Source organism: Venturia canescens, chromosome 11, assembly GCF_019457755.1.
Source record: "Venturia canescens isolate UGA chromosome 11, ASM1945775v1, whole genome shotgun sequence".
NCBI classification, from domain to species: Eukaryota; Metazoa; Arthropoda; class Insecta; order Hymenoptera; family Ichneumonidae; genus Venturia; species Venturia canescens.
This window is the reverse complement of record NC_057431.1, coordinates 8,993,335-9,019,036: the sequence shown is the minus strand read 5'-3', so window position 1 is coordinate 9,019,036 and position 25,702 is coordinate 8,993,335. Positions and strand designations below refer to the sequence as shown.

Sequence of the window (25,702 nt, the reverse complement as noted above, 5' to 3'; positions counted from 1 at the left end):
GGTCGGGGAGCGGGGTATTTCAAAAAATAGCGGAAAACGAAGCAACGCTATCTAGCGTTTGAAGAGAGAAACGAGAGAAACCCTCCCCATTAGCATGTGAGGTTATGTCGTTTGACAGCTGTCATTCCAGTAGTGTTCCAGTACGAAATATTTAAGAATTGGGCTGCGTAAGAAAACAAAAATTTATCGACACTTCAATAATCAATTGAAACAATAAGTGTTAACGTACAGTTCCAAATTTGAAAATGTCGTCGGCTAAGGACGACGAAGATTACTGGAACAGTAGCGACAAAAACTCATTCAGTTTCGATCAAAACAACGAGGTTATCTTGTACACAAACGTCTTTTACAAAGTTTGAATTTTATTGTTCAATTTCAATTGGATTTCATTTACGGTTTTTTGCAGGTCGACAATTTATTTGGAGTCTCGAAGAGTGGTACAGCACAACTGAGGGAAGGAATATCGAACATCAAAGTTTCGACTGCATATTTTCAACAGGAAGATACTCGACCAAATTTGAAACCTTTGTTGTCCATTATCAGCGAACAAACTCTCAATATAAGTAAGAATTTCAAATAATCTTTGAATCACCAGATATTAAAAGTGGATTTTCAAAAAACACGAAGCAAAAGTCGAAACTAACCTCTAAAAAAACACTGTGCATGTCTCAACGACGTTCATACGTTCAAGCTTCAATACATCTTCAACAAAAAGTAATATAATCTTCATCAAATATTTGCATGAAATACAAAAATTTTATATTCATAAGTATACAACGGTAAAAGATTTCAATCAAAAAATCTAATGCCAATATAGAACAGCCGACATCAATTTCAACTGAGATGATTTGAATAGAAACTATGAAACTCGATTAAGTAAAATATCGAAAATCAGCTTCATCATGAATAATCCACAAAATTTGTTTTTTTTTTCGTCTTTTACAGTATTAACGGCAGACAAAATTTTTCTGCCGGAAGAACCCTCCGTTGTTCAACCAGATATTACTTTGCGGAGAATACTTTTGGGGCAGCCTTTTTCCCTTGAGAAATATAAGTCCCTTGTGAGCAAGACAGCTCTTTTGGATGCTGCGTTAGCAAGTGGCGATGGAAACGCCATTCTTATAGTCAGTTTTATTTCTATTTTCATTCGAATCATCAGCACTTTATCGATTGCTATTTTTTCATTTTTACAAATCATTAAACACAAAAAAATCTTCTTATTTAAACCTCCTTGAGTTAAACAATAAAAAAGTGTTTCAAATGAAATTTAATTGTTTATTTTGGTTCGAAGGTCATATTATTTATTGGAAAAACTCTAAAATGGCCCTTGGTCGAAAGAATATTGCTGGAAAGGCCGGACTCGATTCCCGTTTACGTAAGATATTTAGCGACGAGATTGCAAGTCAACGAAATCACAGATTTGCTCACGTAAAGCACATTTGAAAATTCTTCAATATTTTTACAAAACAATAATTTTCGTGGAAAACGTCGGAATTTATGAAATTCGTCAAATTACAGGGCCCAGGGTCGTCGCGTTGATGCTGCAGTGAGTAAAAACACTCGTTTGTCAGCTCTTATCGGACGTATAATCAACTTTTGAGCTCCCAAATTTTTCTCCACAGATTACCCATTTCGACATAATAATAAGGAATACGAGAGACGCGAGCAGACTCGTCGAGAAGCTTGAAAAATGCTACAAAACTCATTTCATCGATTTGCCGGACTGCAAGGAGTCCGCGTTTCTCAATAATTACACGAAACTTTTGAGTGATTTTCTTTTTTTTATCATTTTTTATCGTCAACTGACAAAATTTATATTTGGCGCCAAAGATTACTTGAAAAAAATATTTCATAACTTTTTTTCGGCCTTCGAAAGGGAATGAATTTCGCAAAAAACTTACTTTCATCGCCCGTGACTTAAAAATCGCTTTCCAATTTGAAAATTTCGACCAACGTTCTCATTTATTTTTTCAGGATGGCAAATGGCTCTGGAGAACAGACAAGTCGACGAGGTTTTTAACCTCAATTCGCCGGTACTCGACTGTCTGCGTTACGCGTGCAAAGATCATTATAATTCTCCGATGGGAGCTTTGGCCTCGCCGAAAATGTTGTTGAAGGAGCACGATATCTCTGCGAGACAATATCAAAAAGTTGCACTCAAAATGAGAGCTTCGTTGCAAGAATGGAACGACATCGATAATTTGTTGCTCTCCAAGGTTAAAAAGTTTCACGTTTTCTAATTTTTTCAAAAATTTTCGTCACCGAACGATGAAAAAGCTTCGAAAGGAAATCGAACGACGAAAATTTCTAAAATACTGAAATCTTCGATTCAAAATCCAATTACTCATAAGTGCCGAATTTTTCTTGTCGTTGAAATGAAAAAAAACTTTTGAGAAATGACAAAAAACTGTGCCAAAATTTTTTCATGGATAATGAGAATTTCAATGTTCAAAAAATTGCAGAGTTGGCTCGGAACCCCAAAACTGGAAGCGAGTCTCTCGATCGATGAAATTCTGAAAACGCTGTCGGAAAACCAAGCACCGCTCACGACGATCGAAAAATTTCTCAAATACGTTGACAGCGCCGAGCGACGGTCGGAGCTCGCAAGAACTTACAACTGTTCGGCCTCGACAACGTGAACCAATCGAAATCTCATTTCGAAATGTACAGTTTTTTCAAATTTAGTAATTAAATATTTTTATGTAAAAAATTAATTTAACATTTAAAATATTTTTCCAACGACTTCTTCATTTGACGTTTCGAAGCTCAAAATCTCTCATTTTTTGGGGCGTTCAGCTAAATGGAGTTTGGACGAAAACGACGATTTAGGAAATTGAAAAAAATAAGCATTTTGTTTTATTAAGGTCGAAAGAGCTCGCAATACATTAATTATTGAATATTTCATTTGAAAAGAAAAAAAATAAAGCGAAAAATATGACTGTTCAGGAATGGAAAACGAATGAAGAGAAAAAAGGCAACGATAAGGAAAAATAGTCACTTGTGGTAGGAAAATCTGACGCTGAAACTGGAGCTCGAGTCATTTTTTTTTAGAACAGTCGATATCGAAATATTATCTCACTGGGTTTTTCATTCATTTTCCACTCTCTTTACAACGCGAAGTATATGAAAAATATTTTTTTAATATTCTCTCTTATCTCACTAACTGGACTCATTCGAAGTCTCAAGATTCGATGGAATTTCACGAATAGAAGAAAAATGTCCAATCTCCGAATTCCTGCGTAACGTGGACACCTTCCGGAGAAAAACTTGGCGAACTTTGCAAATAATTAATTCATTGAAAGTCTAATTGAATTTATAATTGAAAGTAAACGATTTTGGAACTTTTGTGATTTTGGAATTCTTCAAACTTCACAGGAAATTTTATTTTCTGCCCAAATTTGAAGCGATTTTTCGAACGGAATGTCAGGGAGTAACAGTTTTATGGGGAAGACGATTTTTCGGGTACAATTGAACTCTGTTTCCAAGAAATCGAGCAAAGCGAGGAAAATGCACTTTGGAGTATGAAAATTCATCGTAGCACGACCATTTCAGTTTTAGTGACAATTTGTAATCGATCAAAAATCGATTGCCATTGAATTTTTCCCAAGACTAATTACACGTTCAACAGAATTTCAATGAAAATTTGATTAACGAATTAGTTGACAATGAAAAATCGAAAATAGAGACTGACTCCGGGATTTGGCTCGAAACTTGGAGCAAAGAGTCTTAAGACTTTGGTGCCGCAAAAATTCCGAGTTCGAAACTCCGAAATGCAAGTTCCAGTGAATCAATAATCGAAAGTTCTTACCCGCAAGTTTTCTCGACTTTTAAGGGGACGCGGAAGCGTTGACGTTGGACGGTGGAGTTTGGGGATTTTGGACGTGGGGGTACTGAACGTAATGGGGCTGTCCACCGGGGACAGGGAACCAGTTGTCCTGAGGGTTGTTCGCTTGGTTCGGGATGCCGGAGTACATGGTTTGCTGGGGGTAAAGATAAGGCGGGTAGAGATTCGAGATCGGAGGGTGTGGAGGATAATTTTCTGAGATGGTTGGATAAGCCTGGGAGACGGGATTGAAGGAATTGACGGGACTCCCGTCCAGCGGAATTTCGTTCGGAGCCGGAGCCGGGACGAAGGGAATCGACGGGTAGAAAGTCGTCCCCGGAGCGAAGAACCCTTCAGACTCGTTCGAGTAACACGGCATCGCTGTCGTGTAAATCGGTCCCGCAGCGTAAGGCGCTGAATAATTCAGAGGCTGCGGCGCACCGCCGCCGCCCGGAGGCCCCGCTGACTGCGGAGGCGGCTGCCAAACTCCGGGATTTCCATGCTGCTGCTGCTGCTGCTGCTGCTGTGGCTGCTGCTGGATCGACTCGGAATTTTTCGCCTGGAAAGATTGAGCCTCGAAATTCGAGGGCTGATTCGGTACGTAATTCATCGGGCTCTGGTAATTCTCTTGATGATACATTGGTGGCGGTGCGTAAGTGCGATTACGAGCTGAAAAAGGGAGGAAAATCGATCAGAACGGATTTTCGACATAAACATTTTTTCCTGAATACGAAAAATTCGAAATTTTTACACGCATTTTCTCCTGAATTTGCAAATTTAGTTGAATTTCATTCGTAAATCGAAATTGGCGGATCGATTATTTCAAATCTCGTGAAAAGTGGTCAATTTTTCATACGGAAATTCTATGCAAGCATAAGAGGGGAAAGAGCTAAAAAAAATCATGAATTTTCTCTTAAAAAACGAAAAAAAAAGTATGTCAGCCCAAAATTTCGATTGGCGAACAATTTTCTGTTCTTACTGTCGACATTTTTCCTGTATCTCGTGCAGGGATGATTCTTTTTTTGATTGGAATTTTCCCTGGATCGATCGTTGGCAGAATGAATTTGCGATCGGTTGTTATCGAGATTCGTTCTCTTTGAGGGATCGTTACTGATGTCGTTGCTGTTATGACTTTTCATAACGCTGCCATAGTCGCCGGTGTCGTTTCTGCGATTGAAATTCTTGTTGAGGTGCCCCTCTCTGTTGTTGAATTTTGCATGGTTCGCCGGATTTTCTTGGTTTCGTCGACGCGGCGGTATGAAATTCCCTCGCGGAGCGCTGTGCGCGACTTGACGCTGATTCTCCTCCTCGTTCCCCATCGAAGCTTGCTCCCGCACCTCGCTCGGCGCATTTGGACTGATGTAATTTCCGTGCGGCACGAAAACTGGCGGGTAAGACGGCGCCTGAAGATTTTGGGGGTGGCTCATCGCGTGAGCCGCTCGAAAATACTGAAAATTTGAAATTTCATGAAAAATGACTGACAAATAAATAGACTACAAACTTCGGAGAAAGTTTCAACGTTTGACGTCCAAAATTGCAAAAGAAGGAAAATTTGTGATTTTGAATAAAGAAAATTGGCTTATAATGAAAAAAACTCTCAATTCAACCAAATTCGAAAGACCAAATAAATATCGGCGTACCTCGAGGCCAAGATTGTAGAAGAATCGGAGCGTGACAGGATCTGAAAGAATCGAATACCAAAGCTCAAGATCTTAGGAAGAAAAAAAAATGAATTTTTCACTCGAAATAAAAAAAATGCGAAAAAAGGATACCAGAGTATGGCAAATCGCTGCCGTTCGCGTCAACGCTTGAAGGAACTGCCAAATTGATAGCGCGAATCGTCCGGTCCAAAAGGCTGCCCGGCGTGGGTGGTTCGTCCGCGAAGCAGGGAAACGCGTAATTATTCATTTCCGGTGAGGTGCATATCACGTTTTGATTCGACTTGTACATCGGCTGCATCGCTGTGCACCAAAAATAACCATTTTCCAATTATTTTCACATCGTCGATGAAAGCTTTTTTCGAAATATAATAAAAAGCAATAGAAACTTTCTCGGCAATTATCAGATTTGAAAGGAATTTTATCAATTAATGATTCATCACCGGAATGACCAGGATAGAAAGCCTCACTGGCCGAATGCAATGAAACTTGGTGAAGGGGTTGAATGATCGATTCGGGCGGAAGGGATCCAGCGTTGGGCGATTCTCTCTCCGGATTTTCATTCCTCGTTCCATTCTTCAGAGTTTGCGACGATTTTTTCGAGTAATCCTCAACTTTATTAGCCACTGGAGCCGGTGGAGGTGCTGGGGAATTCGGCTGAGGATTGTCCAGCACAACCGTCACTGGTCTCACGTCGATCGACGTCTGAACAATTTAAAATGGGATGAGAAAACATTTTTTTCCTTTGGCTCCTCAAAATTTTCAAATTTTCGAGAATTAACATGGAAATTTTTTTCTCTACTAATTAAAGAAGGAGAGGAAAAATTATTTGGCGAATGAATTGATTGATCGGAAGCTGCAGTTCGCAGGCGTTCACTTCAATTTTTGGAAGTTTACCTCAATGGGAAAACCTTGGCAGGAATTGTAAGTCTCCATGGAATAATTAGTCACTCCATTTTTCTTCGTTTTATTACTGAAAGAGGAAGTAAACTTTGAAAAAATCAATAAAAACGACGAAAAAAATGAAAAATTCGGTTAAGAAAATTGTTACCCGGACTCGTCCTCCCAGTTCTCGGCTTTTTCGGGCTCTTTAGTTTTCGCGACGGTGTCAGTTTTATTGTCGTTGCTATTGTTGTTCCGGTCCACGGGATTTTTCGTCGGGTAACTCGTTTCTTTCGATTTTCTGTTACTCGAATTCCACGTTTTTTTCCATTTATGATCTGCAAAATTAGAAAACACGAAGAAAACATTTTCAGCGTTATCTGCAAGAAAAGCATTGGAAAGAGGGGCAAAAAGTTGTAGTCGAAAATTTGATTTTTCACTCAAGTTATAATCAAATGAATTATGGTCAGAGGATGCGGATTTTTCGAACGTACGCGTATCGAAAGTCGGATTTCTTCGGTAGTTCGAAAGCCAATTGATTTGCTTGTTGCGTCTCGGGCCAATGGGCTTTAGAGCAGCAAATGGCAAGGTTCGCTTTTCACCGAGTTCCTCAATAAAAACGACGACGGGTCCCTCATCTTTGCTCATTTCCTGAATGTGGCCAAAGAGCAGTACAGGATCGCGCTTAACCGAACAATTTTTAGTGGAGTCCTTGGACGCGTTCCCGTTGTCGTCCTTAGCGTTGCTCGTACGTGACAGATTATTATTGTTATTCGAGTTGTCCGATTCTTTGTCCTTGTAATCAACCTGTACCAGGCATTTTCCTCCTACTTGAAGTTCCGTGACGTTCCATCGTGTCCAGCCGCCATTTCTTACTTCTGAAAACGCGTTTTGTCATTGGCTGTCACTGGAGTGGCGATTATTCACAATTTTTTTTTGGTAGACTCGAATTTATCTGGGAAAAACGGATTTTTCGGTCGCATATACTGGCTTTTGGCGTTGAAATTTTTTGAATTTTTCTTACCTCTTCGAAGCTCGTGCCATATGTCAACGTCAGTGTTACGATAAATACTGGGATCGAGGGCTTTGGCAACTCGGTAAGGGAAAGGCGTGATGCCACGAGCAAATGACTTGTCCTCCTCACTCGTTTCTGCTCCTTTTTCAATTTTGCTTAACAATTCCGTCGTCAACTTCCTGGAAAAGTAACCAAAAAAATCGTTACTTTCCTTGGCTTATGATTTTCTCAATTTTTCATGTTTTTTATATTCTTTTCAATGAATTTTCGACAGTTTTCGATTCCTTTCGTCGACAACTTCGTGATGCTCATCTTTTTTTTCATTCTCGTTATTTCTCTGGGACTATGAATAATATCAAAATTTCGAATTTTTTCGAAAATCCTGAAAACATAGATTTTAAAAAATTATAAGACGTCAACAAGATTGTAACGTATCATTAAAAATAGACTGAATGCCAGAAAAACAATATAAAATATCGAAAATTTGGCATAGGCAATCGAAATGACAGCACATGGAAACACATAAATTCTTCGCAAAGCCGCTAAATTTTTTATCTCAACGATATCAAACGAAATTCCAGAATTTCTTCAACGAACCTTTTCTTCTCAGTACCTGAAAGAAGGCTGCAGTTGGCCCTTTTTATTTATTTTCAAAATCGTAATGCTCAACTTAAAGAATGATTTTCAAGACGAAACTTACTCTCTCATGTCCACATTTCCCTTGAGGAAAAATTTGTCGTGTCGTAGGTTGACCGAGCGATCGTGCAGCATGTTTTTCACCGTTTCTTCTATGTTTGGCATTTTGAAAACATCCTTATACAGAGTCTGATACACAAGAGCTGTGGAAAGACAATTTTGTATTACAACAAATGAATTATTTTACTAATAATTTTTGTTACATTGACGATATGTCAGTTAACAACTATGATGGAAACTGATACAATGACGAAGAAAATTGGGAGTTATATTGGTACCGTCACTGTTGGAATTCAGTGGATTGTAAATGAAATTCAACGATTTTTGAACACTAAAATTCAAAAATAAAAGTTACGAGCATAGAAAGTCTTTAAAGCACTGCATGGTCAAAATTCTTCAGCAATTTAGTTTTGGGAAAAAAGTCATAGAAATATGAACATCAATTTTAGAATTCCATCGGTGTTCAGTTTTATCTCAATTTCTTCTTTTCTTCCTTTCCAAAATGACAGAATGGAACAAAAAATTAGAAGAAAACCCAGAAGTAGATCATCTAAACATTGAAATAATTTGAATGATCAAAATTAAATTGTTTGCGATTTTGTTGAATGATGAAATATGAAAAAAACAATGGAAAAATTAATCTTACACTGGCAGAAAGCAGCGCTAGCGACAAAATCTTTGCGGTAAACACTGTCGTACTGTTTCGGTGGTGTATGACAGAGAAGAACTGTCTCTTCAAAGCCATTGTCAGTGATGGGTTTACTGACCATTTTCACGCCGTCAAACATGATTACTTCTTTTTTATAAAGAAGAGACATGGCTTTGATCTCATCGGGCCCACCCCATTCGGTGAAACATGCCATTTGGTCCAGGTAGCAATCCAATGAATTTATTGACTAAAAAAACCCCATGAAACAAGTGAAACAATCATGTGGGATCAGAAAAAAATCTCATGTATCTCTGCTGCAAGTGATAGAAAGAAGGTTTGAAATAAATTTTTGGCATATTTTATAAAAAAAAAAAGGGTTTTTGCATATTTAATATTTACCATGACAGCTTTTGACCAGAAAATCCCAAGTCTTTAGGGAGTTTTTTGTTATTTTTATTTTTCAAATTTACATTTTTCAGGACTCTTGTAGGAAAGCGAAGAAAAATTGAATATTCAGTGAACACAATTATTTTGCGATTATCAAAAAATGCAAAAATAAATTATATAAAATTTTGAGTTCGAGCAGAAAGAGCGAGGTGAGGCTCTGCTGAAAAGTTTGCACGAAAAAAAACCACATTTTGAATTCCAATTACAATGTCAACAAATTTCACTTCAAAACTAGTGAAAAGTCGTGAAAAATTTATGCGTTGCTTATTTAAAAAAAAAAAAGGTCTAAAAAACGTAAATAATGGCGCACGATATTTTTTTCCCACCGCCGCACCTTTTCTTCATTTGAAATATCAACGAATTTCTCAACACCAGACAAAACAATGTAGCGCAACAATAAGATTGATCGACTTCACAGTGAGTCATAGCGAAAAATAAAAAAACGAGTGAAAATTTCGAATATCCAGACATTTGTTAAAAAAAAGTAATTGCTTACCGGTTCGAACAAATGGCTATTGTTCCGCATATAATCGACACATTCTCGTCTAACGCGAATATGATGATATTGGGTGGAATAAATTTGTTCGGCAAAAGTGCGAAAAAGGCATGTAGGATCGCGAGGAACTTGTTTCCTAACGTATCCCTCGTTGTGAAGCCAATCGTCAACGGGATCGGGCGGCGATCTTTTCAGTGATTTTCTCGGAGAAATATCCATCTCGTATATGAGAAACAATGATAGGGAATGTCATGCACGAATACGTTCGAAAAATATGTTAATTGAGGTTTATTTGCACTAATTTGAAGAAACGTGCGTTGCTGCGGACGGAAAAAAGGAGGGTAGAAAACGAAGAGGGCAAAAAAAATGCACGTTGAAGAAAAAAGTGTGTACAACGTCGTCCTTTATCGCGTAACTCAATGGCACGAATGTGAAGACACAAAGAACGAGAAACCGGCAAACATCGCGGCGCGGGACGAAAGATCGCGCCCCCCGCGTTTCTCACCGCCCCTCCCCACGCCGATAAACACGTGGTACGTAAATTATTCTTTGTGTTTCCCCCCACCATATTCATTCCTCTCTTTATCCTTTCTCTTCCATTCTCGCTCGCTCTTTCGTCAGTTTCGTCCCTTTCACATCGTTCGCTCGGACGCTCGGACAAACAACTCGATATATCTAACCAAAATAAACACTCGATGTATATACTCGAGTGAAAGACGTATCGACACAGCAATCGCGATGTCGTCGCAAGAAACGAAAATTTTTGAATTAATCATCATAGAAAAATTCCCTCTACCAATTGCTACTGTTAAATTGTATTTTGTTTAGTGACTATTTCGAGAAATTCCGTTACAATGTACGTCATTTTGAGAGAAATCTGCTGACAGCCGAATATAAAAGATCGTGAATATTTTTTATCTCTTAAAAGAGAACATTATTCTCAACGGACAATCAACAAATTCTCTCCAATCATCCTTTGTTTCAGTTAAATGACAAATGGCAAAACGAATTTCATTTGTTTTCGAATTTCTTATTTGTGTACAAATCGTCGTCGTTGTCCGAGTCACAAACATTCGTGCTCTTCCTTATCTTTTGTTGTTGTCCCCCCTCCCCCCCCCCCCCCTTCCGAGCACCGTTACCAAGAATTTCAAAGCTCACCGAGTGTTTCGCCGTATCGTTCTCGAAGTTCGTACACGGTTTTTATTCGTGGCATTCTTTGTTCATTGTTTTCAAAACCTTTAATCGGAGAATTATTTAATTAATTTATTTTTTAAGTCTTTCTAATAAATCCAAAACAATTGTAAATAAATTTCGTCATCCGTAAGTGGAGGAACCGTTACAAAAAAAATCAAGAAATTACTTTTTTAAAGGATCGTTTTTTTCCACATATATTTAACGAATAACCACAATTTCCTCAAGAATTTTATTCAAAACTATTCGACGAGATTTGACAGATCGCCTTGCAGGAGTTTTGCTCAACCATGGAACGTTTCTCGTCCAAAAATATAAGTGGAAAAAAAAGAAAAAAACACGACAATGCGTAAATGTGATTTTTTTATTTCAGGATGACAGGTCGAGTATCTGGATTTGAGATAAGGTAGAAAAAGACAATTTCACCACTTCTAGGTTATGTTGATTTTCACAATTTCTGTATTCGCGGTAATTACTTCATCGGTATATGACAATACAAATACGTGGTACGAATATTAAAAAAGTACAATAGCCCGTTATATAAAATATCATATTCTTACAAAAGTATATCAACCGTTGTTCGTGACTTATTATTTCCTTTTTTCTCTTTTTTTTTTGTTTGTTTTTGTTTTTCTTCATTCTCATGACAATGTGTTTTCTTTCGTTTCGTTTGTTTCTTCAAAAATTCTCAAGTGATAATGCGCGCGCATTTTACCGTGCTCGGGGTTACGTTTCGAGGGAAAAAAATAGGCAAATTATTCGCGAGATCGATTTTCCAGCGGAGTATATCGAATAACATATTTTTTTTCCCTTTCCTCTCCAGAGGAATGGAGAGTCATTATTTCGCACCGATATTAAGGGGGCGCGCGGAGTTTGAGCGAGCGGCATAACCGCGTTTTGAGAAGAAAACAACCGAAATAAAGGAATTACACGTATAAAATCGAGTGTGTGAAAATACGAGGTTAAAAAAAATTGCACCAATTTATATCTTTGTTTTTGTTGCTGCTGCTCTGCTGCGCTTGCGTTTTTGTAGGAATATATCATTACTGGCCGCACTTGCCGTCACCAGCCTTAATTAACGCGCGTAAATTCGTATTTTTTTTTGTTTCTCGATATTCACCTCGACGCGCTTCGTGATTTTTTTACATTTTTTTTTTTTAATTCCTTATTTTTAAGTCCTACATAATAGTCGAGTTGCGTATAGACACGATTTTAAGCAAATATAGCAAAAATTGAATCCATTTTCCCGTTTAATAATCTCTCTCGCATTGACTATCCAAATAATCGTGAAACTTTTTTATTCTTGCGTTTTGTCAGTTTGGGCCTGCTTCAGCGATCGCATGCTTTTATTTCCCGATGAGTTCACTCTCGTTTTCTCTGCTTTACGAGATACGGAAAGTGCCAAATTTCCGAAGCGGAGATACATTTTTCGGCAGGCTTTTCTCGCAAGCTTTTTTCATTCCCGATAAAACGAGACTACGAAAATGATCGCTCGGCTTTTAAGGCCTTCGGTTATGCGCGAATATCAATATTATTTGCCAGGAAAAAGCTTTCGCACGTTTATAAATAAATTTTTATATAATGCGGAAAAGACTGGAAGAATTTGAAGACCGCTCGATCGATCGATGAGATGTTTCAGTGTTTTTCTCTCCCTCACCATCCTTTTTTCTTGTTTCTCTTCAATATTGTTTGTTTTTTCTCTACCTGGTTATCTTTAAGCGGCTACCTTCTCGGCGTCAATCGCTGAAAGGAAATAAAAATTTAGAGGGTTAGTCAAGTTTCACTCTTCCAGGGGCTTTTTTCATTTCCGACCCCGAAACATCATTTTTTTTTCAATTTTTGTAGTAGTTAAAACGATTTCGCAAAATTTTAAGTTTTGTGGAGTTTTGTTTTTACAGGAAGACGCGATTTTTTGCTTCATATTTTGAGAGAAAATATTTCGCGACTCGTTCTGATCGATTTTTCACGAGCCCCAAAATTCAGTGGCCAAGATTCTTCGTTAGGGAACCGGAAGAATGAAAAATTCGGGGAAAACGCAAAAACGGTTTGCCACTCCAAGAATTGCGCTCGTGAGTGGGTTATGGTTGAATAAATCAATTGAAATTCGAACCTTCTTTGGTTGGCAAAGGATTTTTCTCCAGGGTTTGAGCGTGTTTCAACTTTGCCGGATCAAAATTCTCGATACCGGAAATGAACTCCTGTTTGCCCTTCTCCTGTTCGATAGCTGCGAAACAGAGGAACAAAATGAATTATCAACTGCCAGGGACATTGATCGCTGTTGAAAAATAGCCATGGAAACAGCAGCAACTGTCAAGTTTCAAGTTTTTGTCAAGAAGAAAAATTTTTGCCGAGAAAATTGTGCAAAACTCACTCGAAATTCACAATCGGGTGAGTCTGCGACTGCGATTCAACTGTCACAAAATTTTTGAGTTCACTCACCGTCCTTGTCAGGAAGAGGATTTTTCTCATGGGTTTCCGTGTGTTTGAGTTTGGCCGGATCGAAAGTTTCAATTCCGGCGATGAGGGTCTTTTGATTTTTTTCTGCAGCTACATCTGTGAAAAAAATTGATATTCTAGTGAAAAAATGAAGCAACGCGTGGCCAGGACGATACAATATTTTCTTTGGAAGCGCCCCAATAAATGCAGGTTCGAAACGAGAAAAAGCACGATTCCAGTAAATTTGTACGAATTTTCATAGAAATTGGACGATCCACCAACGATATGTGAAGCAATACAATGATCTCCGTCATGATCGAAGCAGAATTTTATGTTTAAAGATAGCAAAACTGGATAAAAAATTTTTGCATCTTTTTCGATAATGAAAATACAGAAAATTCAATGATTCCCATCGCATTATGTCGGGCAAGTTTTTTCTTTCCTTTCACCACAAGCACGAAGACGACGAACGTAGATTTAATGGTCATATTCGAAATTATTTCTAAGTAGCTATCAATTTACTATTCCCAAAGCCTAAAATAACTTTTTCAAAATTTAATCGGTTAATTATATTTGTTAGTAGTTTATAGCCTGACACCACGAGTTTCCACCATTTTTGACGAGCGTGTTCCCCTTTTTTGTTCTTTTGGTTCTCAATACCTGTAGCATTGGGCAATACAATTTTTTCTTTTGTGTCTGCGTGCTTCAATTGACCTGTCTTAAAAGACTCGACGTCATGGATCAAGTCCGAGTGTTGTCGTTCCTGCCGGACGTCTACGTTCCCATTTTTGTTTCACAATCGTTTTGTTTCGTTGATTGTTTTTTAGGATAAAATTAATGAAAATTAATCAACGAACATGGCTGCACTCCGCTTGAGTTATTTTTGCTTCAATTTTCTGGCTGAATTTCGTTTGATCAACGAGAATGATCCAATGATTTGATCTTGTTGCTCAAAGCAAATTAGAGATTCAAAATATTTTTTTCATATTTGAAAAATATTTTTAAACCTTCGAATCAGATCTCCATGAAATAATAGCCAGAAAATTGGAAGTAAAGTGAAAATTGACAAAAGAAACTTAAAAAGATAAAAATGATTATAATTTTTGAAAAAACTTAACAACGAGCAAAAACATTTTATCATAAGGAATTTAAGAAACAAATAATTGAAGGAAATTACTGTGAGAAATCGAATTAAAAATATCAAGCTCAATGAAAAATTACCTTCGGCCGAGGGCAGAACATTTTTTATGGCTGTCGCTGCTTTTTTCATGCACTCGTGATTGAATCCCTCGAGTTCGCTCTTGAGGTCCAACGAGACTTTGGGAAGGTCCTTCAACATTGGGGTCTCCGGGTTCGACATGTTAAATTATGTTTGTGTTTGAATATCTAGAAAAAGAAAAAAATCATTGTTTAGATAATTTATCGAAAATTCAGTAAGAATTCGGGATTCTACGAGTCTGAAGAGTTTTTTTGTTTTGAATGTTTCCAAGCTCGGTGACTTTCATGTCAATTTGATTATGAATTCTCCAAAATTTCTGAATTTCCTATCAAATATTTCGAACTTTAAAGCTCTTCTTAGTTTCGCTGAATATTCATCAAAATTTGAGGATCGTTGGTTATGATTTTTTTACATTCCATCGAAATGTCAGTCCCAAAAATCCCAGAAATGGAAAAAAAAAAGTTCTTGATACGAGGAATACGCGAAAATTTGCTGATGTCGCTGACACGAGAAATTTTCGATTGGCGCGCAACGTCAGTTTTTTCTTTGTGGGTTATGCCGAATAAGAGTTTCAACACACAACGTGACAATGCGTCATCGAAGAGCGTGTCCACGAAACGAAATTGACGGTGCTTCGACTATCAAACAATGGCGCAGAAAAAGAAAAACAAAAGACTTTTAATCGATTTTGTACAAAGGGCGAACGATTCAGCGGCGCACATGGTCAATCAGCCGCGGTTTATTCTTCGATGTTTGATTTTACGATTTTTCTTCAAATTTCTCTCACCGAAGTATAAATTCATGGAAATATTGCATTCGCCATGCAAATCGGAACCAGAAAAAAATCTGAAAGGTTGTTTTTCCTTTTGAAATGCATTTTTTTACACTTATTCAACATCCCACGAATTTTGTACTTTGCTGCATAAAATCCCTATTTCGAATTCAAATTCGAAGTTGAAAAATGTTGAATTTTGAAGTTCAGATCCACTCGAATTCCGAGTGAATATCGACTTTTTTCGAAAAATATTTGTTGAAATGTGAACACGAAACGTGGATAATCTCTTCGTTGTTCAACTCGGAAGTCGAAACTTCATTGGGGCTGAGCAGGCTCTCGAGCTCGTCTACATTTCCGTGGATCAGCATCCCGGGCCGACAGAAATGATCGAAGTTTTTTCTTCATTTTAGTCGAAGATTTAGCTTCCATTGGCCAGGAAATGAAGCTGAATTTGTTGAAACGGAAAGTGTGTGATAAACTCGCGAATTAAAATCAGTCTTGCGCCACGAGTTTCTACGATTTATAAACTGACCAGCGATATGATAAAATTCGTCAAAATCTGAGGATTCGAACGCCGGGAAGGTCGTTGCGGTTGAAGAACAAGACACAGGCGCGCTCGTAAGCTTCGGAGGAAGTCGACAGCGCCGCTGAAAAAATTGCGGACGTATAACGGATCACACGCGATACATAAAGTGCGTAACGCCCTCGTGCGATTTCTGTTCTCACTTCTAGCATTGTGTTCATTAAAACAAATAAGGAATTAAAACTCGTCTAGCATTTCCGTTCTTATGCCTCGAGCATTAAACTAGAAAAAGTAATTGGCGTGTTGAAAAATAAAAAAGAACTAAAATAATAAGGAGTAAGAATATTTTTTAAATCAGATGGAAACTCGAACCACGAGAAATATCGAATTAGCGTGAAGGGCGAAATCAAAATTCGTCCCGATCTGCTGAAAAGTGAAAACTCCGTAAAAACTTTCGCTCGAAAAATCGAACGAGAACTCAATTCGTGTGTCCAAAGTGCAGTAAGTACAGGCAAGAATCCAAAGCTCGTAAGATCAGAAAAAAATGTGAAAAGCTCAAAGAATTGAGAATCGATGAAAAACGTTTCTCCGCGGTGCGCATTCGACGTATAGAAGAAGGCTCGAGTCTGCTATCACAGCCATGAGTTATTCGTCAGAGGTGTCGAGGTGGGAGAAAGAAAAGATAAACGAGCCATTATTTGAAGAAGGAATACAAAGAAGCGTGACGGCGAGGGATCTGTGTGCGATCGATTGAATATGCTTTGTCGTTGTGTACAAAAGTTCGTTCGGTCGTTGAATATTTTCATTTTTTATTTATCCGTTCGCGATTGTATATTTAGAAGCGATTTTTCGTTTGTTTCGAGCGCAGCTGTGCATGGAATGTGAATTTTCGAGGGCTGTCGCGAGCGCCATTGTAGTTTCTCGTTATTGATATTCTCGCTGCGTGTATCGTGCGCGGGGCGGCGGGAAGGGGCGGGGGGGGGGGGGGGGGAGAGGAGGAAGAACTTTTCGATTTTTTATCGACGCGTCCGTGTTTTTCCTCGGTCTTTTTCGCTCCCCCTTTCTCGTTATTAACCTTTTTTATCTTTTTCTCGCACGCACAAATGAAGGCGGGAGAGGAAAAATATTCAACAAAGCGAAAGAATCACGAACCGGAAATCAGTCGGTCGTGTTACTTCCTGCCGTCGCACCGCCGCGGCAGAGAAATAAGCCAAGAAATAATCAACGTCCAATCCTACCGGAGATTCGCCCCGCGTTTCGTGGCGCTGCGGTCAATTCACGAGATTATAAAATACGTCATTAAAAGAATCCAATTAAAAAAAATAACGATACGAGAATCGCGCAGCTTTTTACGGCCTAATCAATTTCTCAGCTCAATCCGCGACGTTTTTTTTCGTTATCATTTACACAATTGATTCAACTGAGTTTTCAATTATTTCAAAATCATTTTTCATTTTTAAATTCCGCTTCTCGTGCCATTTTTTCTTTCTCGCTCCTCGCCGATTACTTTTTTACGATTTAAAAAATTGCTTTTCCCTATTTTTCACACCAAATACTTTTTCTCGTTATTCACAACGCGCTTTTTTATCGTACTTCTATTTTCGTCATTCGGTCCGATCGCTTTTAAATAAATTTCGTTCAATTGCGCGCCGAGGCAATTCTGTGTGACTAATAAATCGCGCGACCTTGGACAAGAGAAAAAATGAGTTGATGCGCCGTGCGCAGTCCGTGATGAATCGCGTGAAAAAAAAAAGCGAGAAGGATTAAAAAATAATCTCGAACGTGACTTCGAAATTCCACGTTAATGAAGTCACTCGAGGCATGAAAAAACATGAACGTTCCTACGAAAACCGCTCCGGACGTCTAATCACCGTAAACGCTCTCGATATTCATTCTCGCTTCCCTTTTTCGAAATCTCCTTATCGAGATAAAAATGTAAATTTATTTTAAAAAATTCATTTTCCATTTTTTCCGAAGCCTCTCGAAATTGACGGTTTCAATTGATCGAGGAAACGACGAAGTAGAAAATTTATTTTTTAGGTTCGATCGGGTTGAAAAAAAATGGTTTTTTTCACCTTTTCGCGGATGAAAGTTGAAAAATTTAGCAAATCCATCAACTCGCTTCGTGATTTATTCACTTCAACTTAAAAAAACTCATTTTTTTCGATTTTCAAAATTTTGTCATTCAACATCGATTTTTCTACCGCGCGGCGTTAAAAATTCATTGATTTTTATATTTCTTTACAATTTATCGACGAAATTGTCGAAATTTTTTGATTTTGAAAATTTCCGACATCCCATGTAAAAAAGTGAAGATTTATCGAATACTTTGACAGCTCGTCGATGTTTTCTTAATTTTTGATTTTTTTTCCCAAGTTTTTTGCTTTCGAGCCCTGAAATAGAAAAAAAATGGAAATTTTCCAACTCTTTTTGAAATTTTTCGAAAAGTGTCAGATATTTTTCACCAACGGTGAATCGTAGCATGAATTTTTGTTTATCTTTGAAATTTCGAACTTTTCTTCTCCGAATGTTTGCAGGAAGAAATAAATTTTTTTACGATCGAAGGCGAAAGATTTTCGTTGTTTTCCGTGGTTATTTTGAAAATGGCGAAAATGAAATATTCCTCGAGGATTAACGAACGTTTCAATCTTCGAATTCAAAGTTGTGTCCGTCCCCGATCAGACTAGCGATCTCGAGGGCCTTTTGGAGAGTCGTGAGAGCGGTGGAAGGCCTGGAGAAAATAAATAAAAGGCGAGGAGAGCGCGCAAGACCTCCGGAGGCTTCGAGAGCTCCTTATAAGGCAACCGCCGAGTATGACTGTATACAGCAAAGAGAGAAATACGAAGCTAAAGAGGCCGTGGAATAATGTGACTTTACGGTACACGTAAATGTAGGATTTAAAAAAATGGAGAAAAAGAAAAAAATCATCCTGAACTGACAGCCGAGTCGATCGAGCGGGATAAAATTAGGAAGAAATGCATCGTGGCCATAAAAACTGTGAAAAAGTGGATAAAAACAGTTGGAAATTTCGTAATTTTTGAGGATTTTGAAAAATCGTGTTTTTTGACAGTTCGCAGTCGCTTGAGAATGTGAAACCGTCAGAATTGAAGTTTTTTTTACGAGGCGATAATTTATGGGGAATGAACATGCAATTTGCTTCAAAGAGAATTGCAACGGTTGAAAATCACGTAAAATAAGGTAACTGGGTCGTTTTTGCAATGAAAACTGCGTGGAGGAGCTCCTCGATCTCGTTTACGTCGTCCCCCGCGTCCGATGCGGAGCTCCCTGGATCGTAACGAGACAAGAAAACTGTCTGGGGACTCGAATGAAGAAAAAAAGTAGCGAGAAAAAATTGTAATTTTAAAATCACTGGGGGAAAAAGTATTGAAAAATGTCGTTTGAAAAAGATTGGCTCCACGAAGAAAATGTTTGATGGAAAAATAATGGAAATTCCATCGCGATGGAGTCGGCCATTGATCGAGTCGAAGTTGGGCTCCCAGTTGCACTGAAACTCGTGCTCGATTCGAGGCAAAATGAAATTCAATTTGTCCGGTTATCGAGGAAGAGCGAGAGAGAAGAAAAAAATGAGAACGTTCTATCGTCCGAGACTAACGAGTCAAGAGGGAGAGAGAACGCAACGCGATTCTGCACAGCGTGGACGCGAGCTCGCCACGATACGAGCGCAACCGTCAATTAACGCTGGATAATCGTAGTTAATGGAATAAGGAAGTGACTCGAGCTGGCTGCAGTAGAAAGCAAGAAACGGAGAGGAAGAAAATAAAATGGAAAATTCAAATCATTTCCGTTCGTAGAATCTCTAAAAAAATCTGAAGATTCAAACGCGATAACTGTCAAAATGAAGAAGAATGTCGAACCTCAGGAAATCGTGGTGAAAACGAACGAATGTGGAATGTTAAAGGAAACTGAAACACTCGGACAACTCATATTTATCGAGAAAACATTTCTCTAACGCGTAATTTCAAGTGAAATAAAAAAATCGTCAGGCGCCAGTTATTCTGCTCGAAAAGGACGAAAAACAGTCGCTTTTCGTGTACAGTGCAGTTCGGGGGAAAAAAAACTGCGCCCAGCGCCACTGCGCGGCAGTGGCGCGAAGCCAGCGTGAGTGTGGCGACCGTGGCGACGACCGTGACGGGTAACGAACCCTCCGAGGAGCGAGGACGCGTACGTGTTTAAATTCATGTGTGTATAGCCATTATGAAACGGTGAGCAAAACTACAGCACAGTAAATTATTGTGTGCGAGTGTATAAAGCCACGTACATCGAACTTTACTAATATCCACACCGCTCTCGCTGGGCTCGTTGTCCAGCGTGTGTGAGCCGTACATGATTTGTCGGGTTTGTCGCGTCGCTGTGTGCGTGTGTGTGTGTGTGTATGAATATGGATAAGCGTATAGAAACCGCGTTAAAAAACTGCAGAGGGGAGCGTGATACAGTCGAGCACAAAAGCTGTCAATTTTCTGCACATTTTTTCTCCTCGTTTGGGAAAAGAAAAATCAATTCAGTCGTGTGAAACGGACGGGACTTGAGAAAAATTTCATCAATTTTACTGTCACGCTCCATTACAATTTTCGGGTTTTTTAGCCAAATTCGCTCGAGTAAACGCGCTGTTCTGTGGCTTTTCGGGGAGCACGCGAAAGCGAAACGTTTCGGAGAGTTTTATTGTTAACGAGAATAAAATAAAAATGGCCGCGGCAAATCACTCGACAGTACGAATTTGTTTTTCAAAAAATTAAAATTACACATCAAAATCGATTTTCGCCAATTTTTTCGCACAGCAAACGGACCACCTTTCGCACTTTTGTCATGTGCGAATTTTGCGAATTATTCGATGCTGAGTTCGAAGGTTGGCATGCTCGAAGGACTGTGCGAAAATCGATCCTGCCGCTCTGGGGGGGGGAGGGGGGGAAGGACGCGGCGAGGAGGCACAGAGAGGGAGAGAATAACCGACAGAAAACACACAAAGTACCGTTACGTGGCAGAAACAGTGCTCGACGGTTTCGCATATTTACATACGAATTCCAACAAAAGGCTCTTCCAAATTAATCTCAATATTTCTTTTCTCGAGCAAGAATTTCTTCGACATTCATAAAATTACGAAAAAATTTATTCGATTTGAAAAACATTTGAATTTTTGATTATCATCGTGCCACTAACGACTTAAAACAATTTTCACCAATTTTTGACGTTCTTTCGGACAGAAAATACAAAGAATTGATTTTTTTCAAAAAAATGTCAATCAAAAACGAGTTTTTTCGAGCGCAATCCGAACGCGAATGAGTGACGGTCTCGTGGGTCACCTTTTTCCGTATTTTCCGTACCATTGATGGACCGAGATTCAGCGAGTCGAATAAAAAAAAAAAAAAAAATGAGCTTGATTTTTTTCTAGGAAGAATGCGATGTTAGCAACGAATTTGGAAATAGCTGCATGCGCACAAAGCTTCGTTGAAATTGCAGACCGATTTTCTGAGCAACCAATCCACTGAATATGCACAAAAATACACTGAACTAGAAATTTTATTATTTTGAGTGTGAGCAAAAAAAAATGGCTGCCAGAAAGTAGAAGGAGAAAATTTCTCGTTCCGCAGCTTCGATTTCAATGAACGATATTAAAAATCGATGAAAATCATTGACGAAATTTGGAAATGTGATTCCGTTGAAGTTAAAATAAAAAATTTGTTGAAAACGCCGATTTTTGAAAGTAAAACGCGTCAGCTGTGAAAAATCGGACGCTGCCAATTGGGGCGGGCGAGCGGGGAATAAAATTTTGGGGAAACGTTGAGTCTAATTTAGACCGAGAAGGCGAAATGAGCGTCCAGTATTCGATACGCGAGGGATTTTCTATCTTTTGATGTCGAGAGGGATTCCCCGTTGTGCTCGGTGGACTCGGGGCAGACGCTTACATCGATTGGAGTCTCGAGAGCTCCAGCCTCACGGCCAAGGGTGGGGGGCGGTGGTGGGAGGCTCCGTGGATACCGGTCGGCTCAAAAGTTTCGTTCGAAATTAAGGCAGTGGACAGATCTCGAGATTTGAGAGAGAAAAGTCCTCAGGCACTTTTGGCTGGGATGCTGCGTTGGCGAGATATCGATGCGCGAAGCGCTGGCCAATCGGGCGCGCGGCTGGGGCGTAGCGGGCGGAGCTTGCGCGCGGTGGGGACGCGTCAGCCAACGGGCTCGGTCCGCACGTTTCCTTTGATATCTCGAGAACGGCGCGTCGCACAGCAAAACCGCCGAGGACTTTTCTCCTTGGAATTGAACGACCTGTCAGCTCGGCGGTCCTGAACCTCGGTTTTTGCAACTCTCTGTACCACCCCGTTTCTATGTATAGAAAAACGACAGGCGGGGAGTTACCTCGGCCTCTGGATGTAACCTACCACCCTCTTTTTTTTCGAGCACTTTACTCTCGACCCAGCAACTCCCGACTGCGTCACTATCGCACAGATGTAGAAGAGAGTCAAGCCCCTTTTATCTCGTTCCTTTTTTTCATGGTCACGGATGTGTTACAAATGCTCGGCTTTTGTCTTTTGTCTCGAAAACTGCATGAGTTTTTACAGGTTTTTCAAGCTTTTTTCGACAGGTTCCATTTTTTTGCGTACTCAAAACTGACGCAGAAGCTGATTGGAATCAAATTTTCAAATTTCTTTGGAGAATTACACTAAATTCGAGTCCTCCGTTCACCGATTTATTTTACAGTTCCCACCCCCGAATTTCGCCTTCCAACAAAATGCAAATTTAGATTTTGTATATTTAGATGCCAGTGTGAGCCTCATCGAGGAGGTTCAAGGAGTGGGAAAAAAGAGACGGAAAAAATAAAGGTTTGCATTCCTGGGAGACCGGCGACGACGTTTCTGCCCGCATTTTTTTGTCGGATAAAAAAGTCTCAAACCACGCCCTTTTCAGATTTGAAAAAACGACAGTAATAGCCCCTTAAAACTGAAAATTCGATGTACAAATGTTTGAAAAATTTTTCCACGCCCCCAGCTGGACAAATTTTTGAAAAATATTCTCAAAAATCATATTTTCGCAGCCAAATACCAACTTTCGTGTCAGTTTTTAAGGTCCGACCATCTCCTACTGGATCTTTGCGGATCAAACGAACGCCATTCAATTGGGCTGGGAAAAAATTAATTGAAGGGTGCTAATGAAAATTTGCGCGTTTTCAACGACGAAAGTCGTCACGTTAAAACGAGATTTCGCAGCCATTTTCATAAATTCGTTAAAAACTCATCGAAAATTTTCGCTTCACCCCACAAAATAATGAACGTCGATGAAAATACATGAAAATCGAGGCCGTCTAACGCATAGGAAAAGGGAGCGTCACGCAGTGGGATATCGGGCTCCGAGACACTGGCACAGACACATACGCACACGATTAACAATGGGGGTCCTGCGACGGGTCTCTCACTTTAGGAATCGGCCGCACCCTTCTCCCAAATCGACGTTCAAATCGTCACAAATTCGTCCGAGGGCCATAAAAGAGCGAAAAAGAGCGGAAAATTCATCAATAACTTCGATGACGAAAGTTCAATCATTTTCTACTCGATCAAAATGGGACAAAAAAATTTTTTTTCACTTTTTCTAAAAATGAGAACCACAAAAATATTCACAAAATTCGATTTTTTCAACAACTCTTTGTTCGACTCAAGAATTTTTAAATAAAATTCATTTACGATGGCTAGTGCCTTAAAAAAAAATCACGTTTCTGTTCCCGAATATATGTTTTAGTGCAACTGTCATTTGACACTTGTCCAAGGGTTTCATTAATAATGGAAGCTCGAAAGCTCGTGGAATATTTTAATGCGAGTGAGAAAAAGTTGAATGTTTCATTTTTTGGTTAATAATGCTGGGAAAGTGGACGATTGAAAAATCAGATTTTTTATGAATTTTTATTGTTACGGAAAATATTGAATTTTCAGGGTTGTACAGGTCCCTTCAACAATGTCAATTTAGTCGTATTTTTGTCATTTTTTTATTATCGCATTTAATGGTACCGGTTGATCGAGCATGGAATGGGGAGAGTAGACTGGAAATGCAATCTTCTCCATTTAGAAAAGCCACCGCGCGAGAATGTTGAATAAAATGCACGTTATATGTATATATAGAGAAGCTGGAAGATCCTTTCTCCGCTCGAGAACAAGCCCAGCGCGGAGAGAAGATCGCACCGAAACGGGTGAGACGGTAAAAGTACGCGATTCGTCATGAATCATAATTTTTTTTATTTCTCAATATCACAATAAAACTCGTTTCGATATTCGATGATGAAAAAAGCATAAATTTTGAGTTACCTTCAAAAAACCAAAATATTTTAGTTACGAGAGATTTTTTAATGGCAGTTTCATAAAATTCGATTATCGCGGGTACGCAATTACCAGAACAAATCGAGTACGAGTCCGAGGGCAAAACCGGTTGAGGACGGAAGGGATATGGCCGATAGAATTTTAAGGAGCGCAGAAACGCCCACGTATCAATCGCGATTAAAACGAATTTTCGTGCCATTTTTATCGAGCGGTTTCCCATTTTTAAGGTAAACTTAATCCACTGACCTGTCAGTCGAAATTTCGATATCTTTCCCCTGCACGTAGGTACACGAGTCCAGTGAACTTTTTCGACCTTACGAAAAGGATCTTTTCGGCGTTCGCACAATAAGAACGTTCGACAGCGACAGAGAGAAGTATACTGAGTTACTGAGGTTACTGAGCAACCGAGCAACCGCGACCGGTTCTCCGCTATGGGTTTTGTGGCACTGGAGCTTCCCCGCGCCGCCGTCGGCGGCGCTCCCCGCCACTCGCTTCCCCTCCGCGCCCCCGCCGAGCAGCAACTCGACGTGTCCCGTTGCGCTCTCTCTCAGTCGCGTGCACGCTACCGTGCAGCGAAGCCGTTACAAGGTCCCCCCTCATCTCGTGTTCGCCAATTTACCGGCTTTTTCTTCTCTTCCCCCCCGCGCCTCGTCACAACCGCCTTGTTATTTGGCGCTTCGTTATCACCTCCTCCTCCCTGCGTCTCCGTCAGTTGCTCAAATGCCTAAATTGCGAGCTTTTTTCTGTTTTTAGGACAATCTCAATCTGACATTTTGATTTATGTCAACACTGACGTTTTCGCATGGCTACGCAGCAACATTGAAAACAATGATGCCGTTGGTTTGTTTAATGCTAGGGACGCTCGTGGCGCTGTCATGGGTGTTTTAAAAAATAGTCGTTTCTTCCTGCGATTCGAGAATATTGTGATCAATCCGACTGATAAGTTTCGATGAATTTTAATGACGAATAGTAGCGATGACTCCCTATTGTTCAAGACTTTTTTTCGAAAATGCTCGACTTCAATCGCGACAACTTACGATGAACGTCTCGCACCTGCAACGATGAGTCAATTTTTTTTTTGGACTGTGTTTATCGTAGCAGGCTAAAACCGTCCACAGAACTTCGGAAAATGAAGATTAACGTTCCACCGAGATAACAAGCCTGAACTGAAATTGCCTTATTATTATCTTTCCCTAAATGTACTGGTTCTCTCAACCCTGCAGTGCTATTTGCCAGCTCATGGGAGAACGACGACATCGACTGACTCACCTCGCCAAAACGACGCCGTATTTTATTTTTTATCGTAAATTCGCCAAATGCTAAACAAGCTTTCCCCAGCTGTTGGATTTGTGTTTCCGCAACGGAAATTCGGTTTGGGTGGTGAAAAAAAATTTTAATACTCGCTCGAATTTTTTACTGAGATAGTTTTTCAAAAATCCAAAATGGCCTCGCAAGTTTGCAACTTTGTCGTTGGTGAATTAATTGATCGTTCGAAATGACAATTTTTCGATGATTATTGGAAAAAGTTGAAAAAATATAATAATTTTTAACAAACTCCGCTATTTTTTAGTTTCTGCG

General features: G+C 39.4%; 3 protein-coding genes across 4 annotated transcripts; 1 reads left to right on the top strand and 2 right to left on the bottom strand.

Moving 5' to 3' along the window:
* The first annotated feature begins 85 nt into the window (after positions 1-85).
* Positions 86-2,714, top strand: Vps16B (Vacuolar protein sorting 16B). The gene is made up of 8 exons (XM_043432551.1): positions 86-323; positions 407-563; positions 946-1,124; positions 1,292-1,428; positions 1,519-1,546; positions 1,623-1,767; positions 1,975-2,216; positions 2,463-2,714. Exons 1-8 carry the CDS (start codon positions 246-248, stop codon positions 2,637-2,639), a joined length of 1,143 nt encoding a protein of 380 aa, XP_043288486.1. The 5' UTR covers positions 86-245; the 3' UTR covers positions 2,640-2,714.
* Positions 2,715-2,824: 110 nt separating this feature from the next.
* LOC122418380 (protein ovarian tumor locus-like) lies at positions 2,825-10,199 on the bottom strand. Its single transcript, XM_043432549.1, has 12 exons — positions 9,667-10,199; positions 8,721-8,970; positions 8,079-8,217; positions 7,388-7,557; positions 6,858-7,241; positions 6,533-6,701; positions 6,379-6,454; positions 5,925-6,186; positions 5,596-5,784; positions 5,464-5,504; positions 4,803-5,271; positions 2,825-4,492 (listed from the first exon to the last, which is right to left on the bottom strand). Exons 1-12 carry the CDS (start codon positions 9,883-9,885, stop codon positions 3,828-3,830), a joined length of 3,033 nt encoding a protein of 1,010 aa, XP_043288484.1. The 5' UTR covers positions 9,886-10,199; the 3' UTR covers positions 2,825-3,827.
* A 1,008-nt stretch (positions 10,200-11,207) lies between these two features.
* On the bottom strand, positions 11,208-24,556 carry cib (thymosin beta cib). Of its 2 annotated transcripts, XM_043432547.1 has the most exons (6): positions 24,371-24,556; positions 14,515-14,679; positions 13,954-14,067; positions 13,297-13,410; positions 12,968-13,081; positions 11,208-12,600 (listed from the first exon to the last, which is right to left on the bottom strand). In XM_043432547.1, exons 2-6 carry the CDS (start codon positions 14,651-14,653, stop codon positions 12,572-12,574), a joined length of 510 nt encoding a protein of 169 aa, XP_043288482.1. In that variant the 5' UTR covers positions 14,654-14,679; positions 24,371-24,556; the 3' UTR covers positions 11,208-12,571. The 2 variants fall into 2 exon arrangements, with proteins under 2 accessions (XP_043288482.1, XP_043288483.1); XM_043432548.1 differs by lacking the exon at positions 13,954-14,067 and having other exon boundaries at positions 24,371-24,551.
* Positions 24,557-25,702: the final 1,146 nt, after the last annotated feature.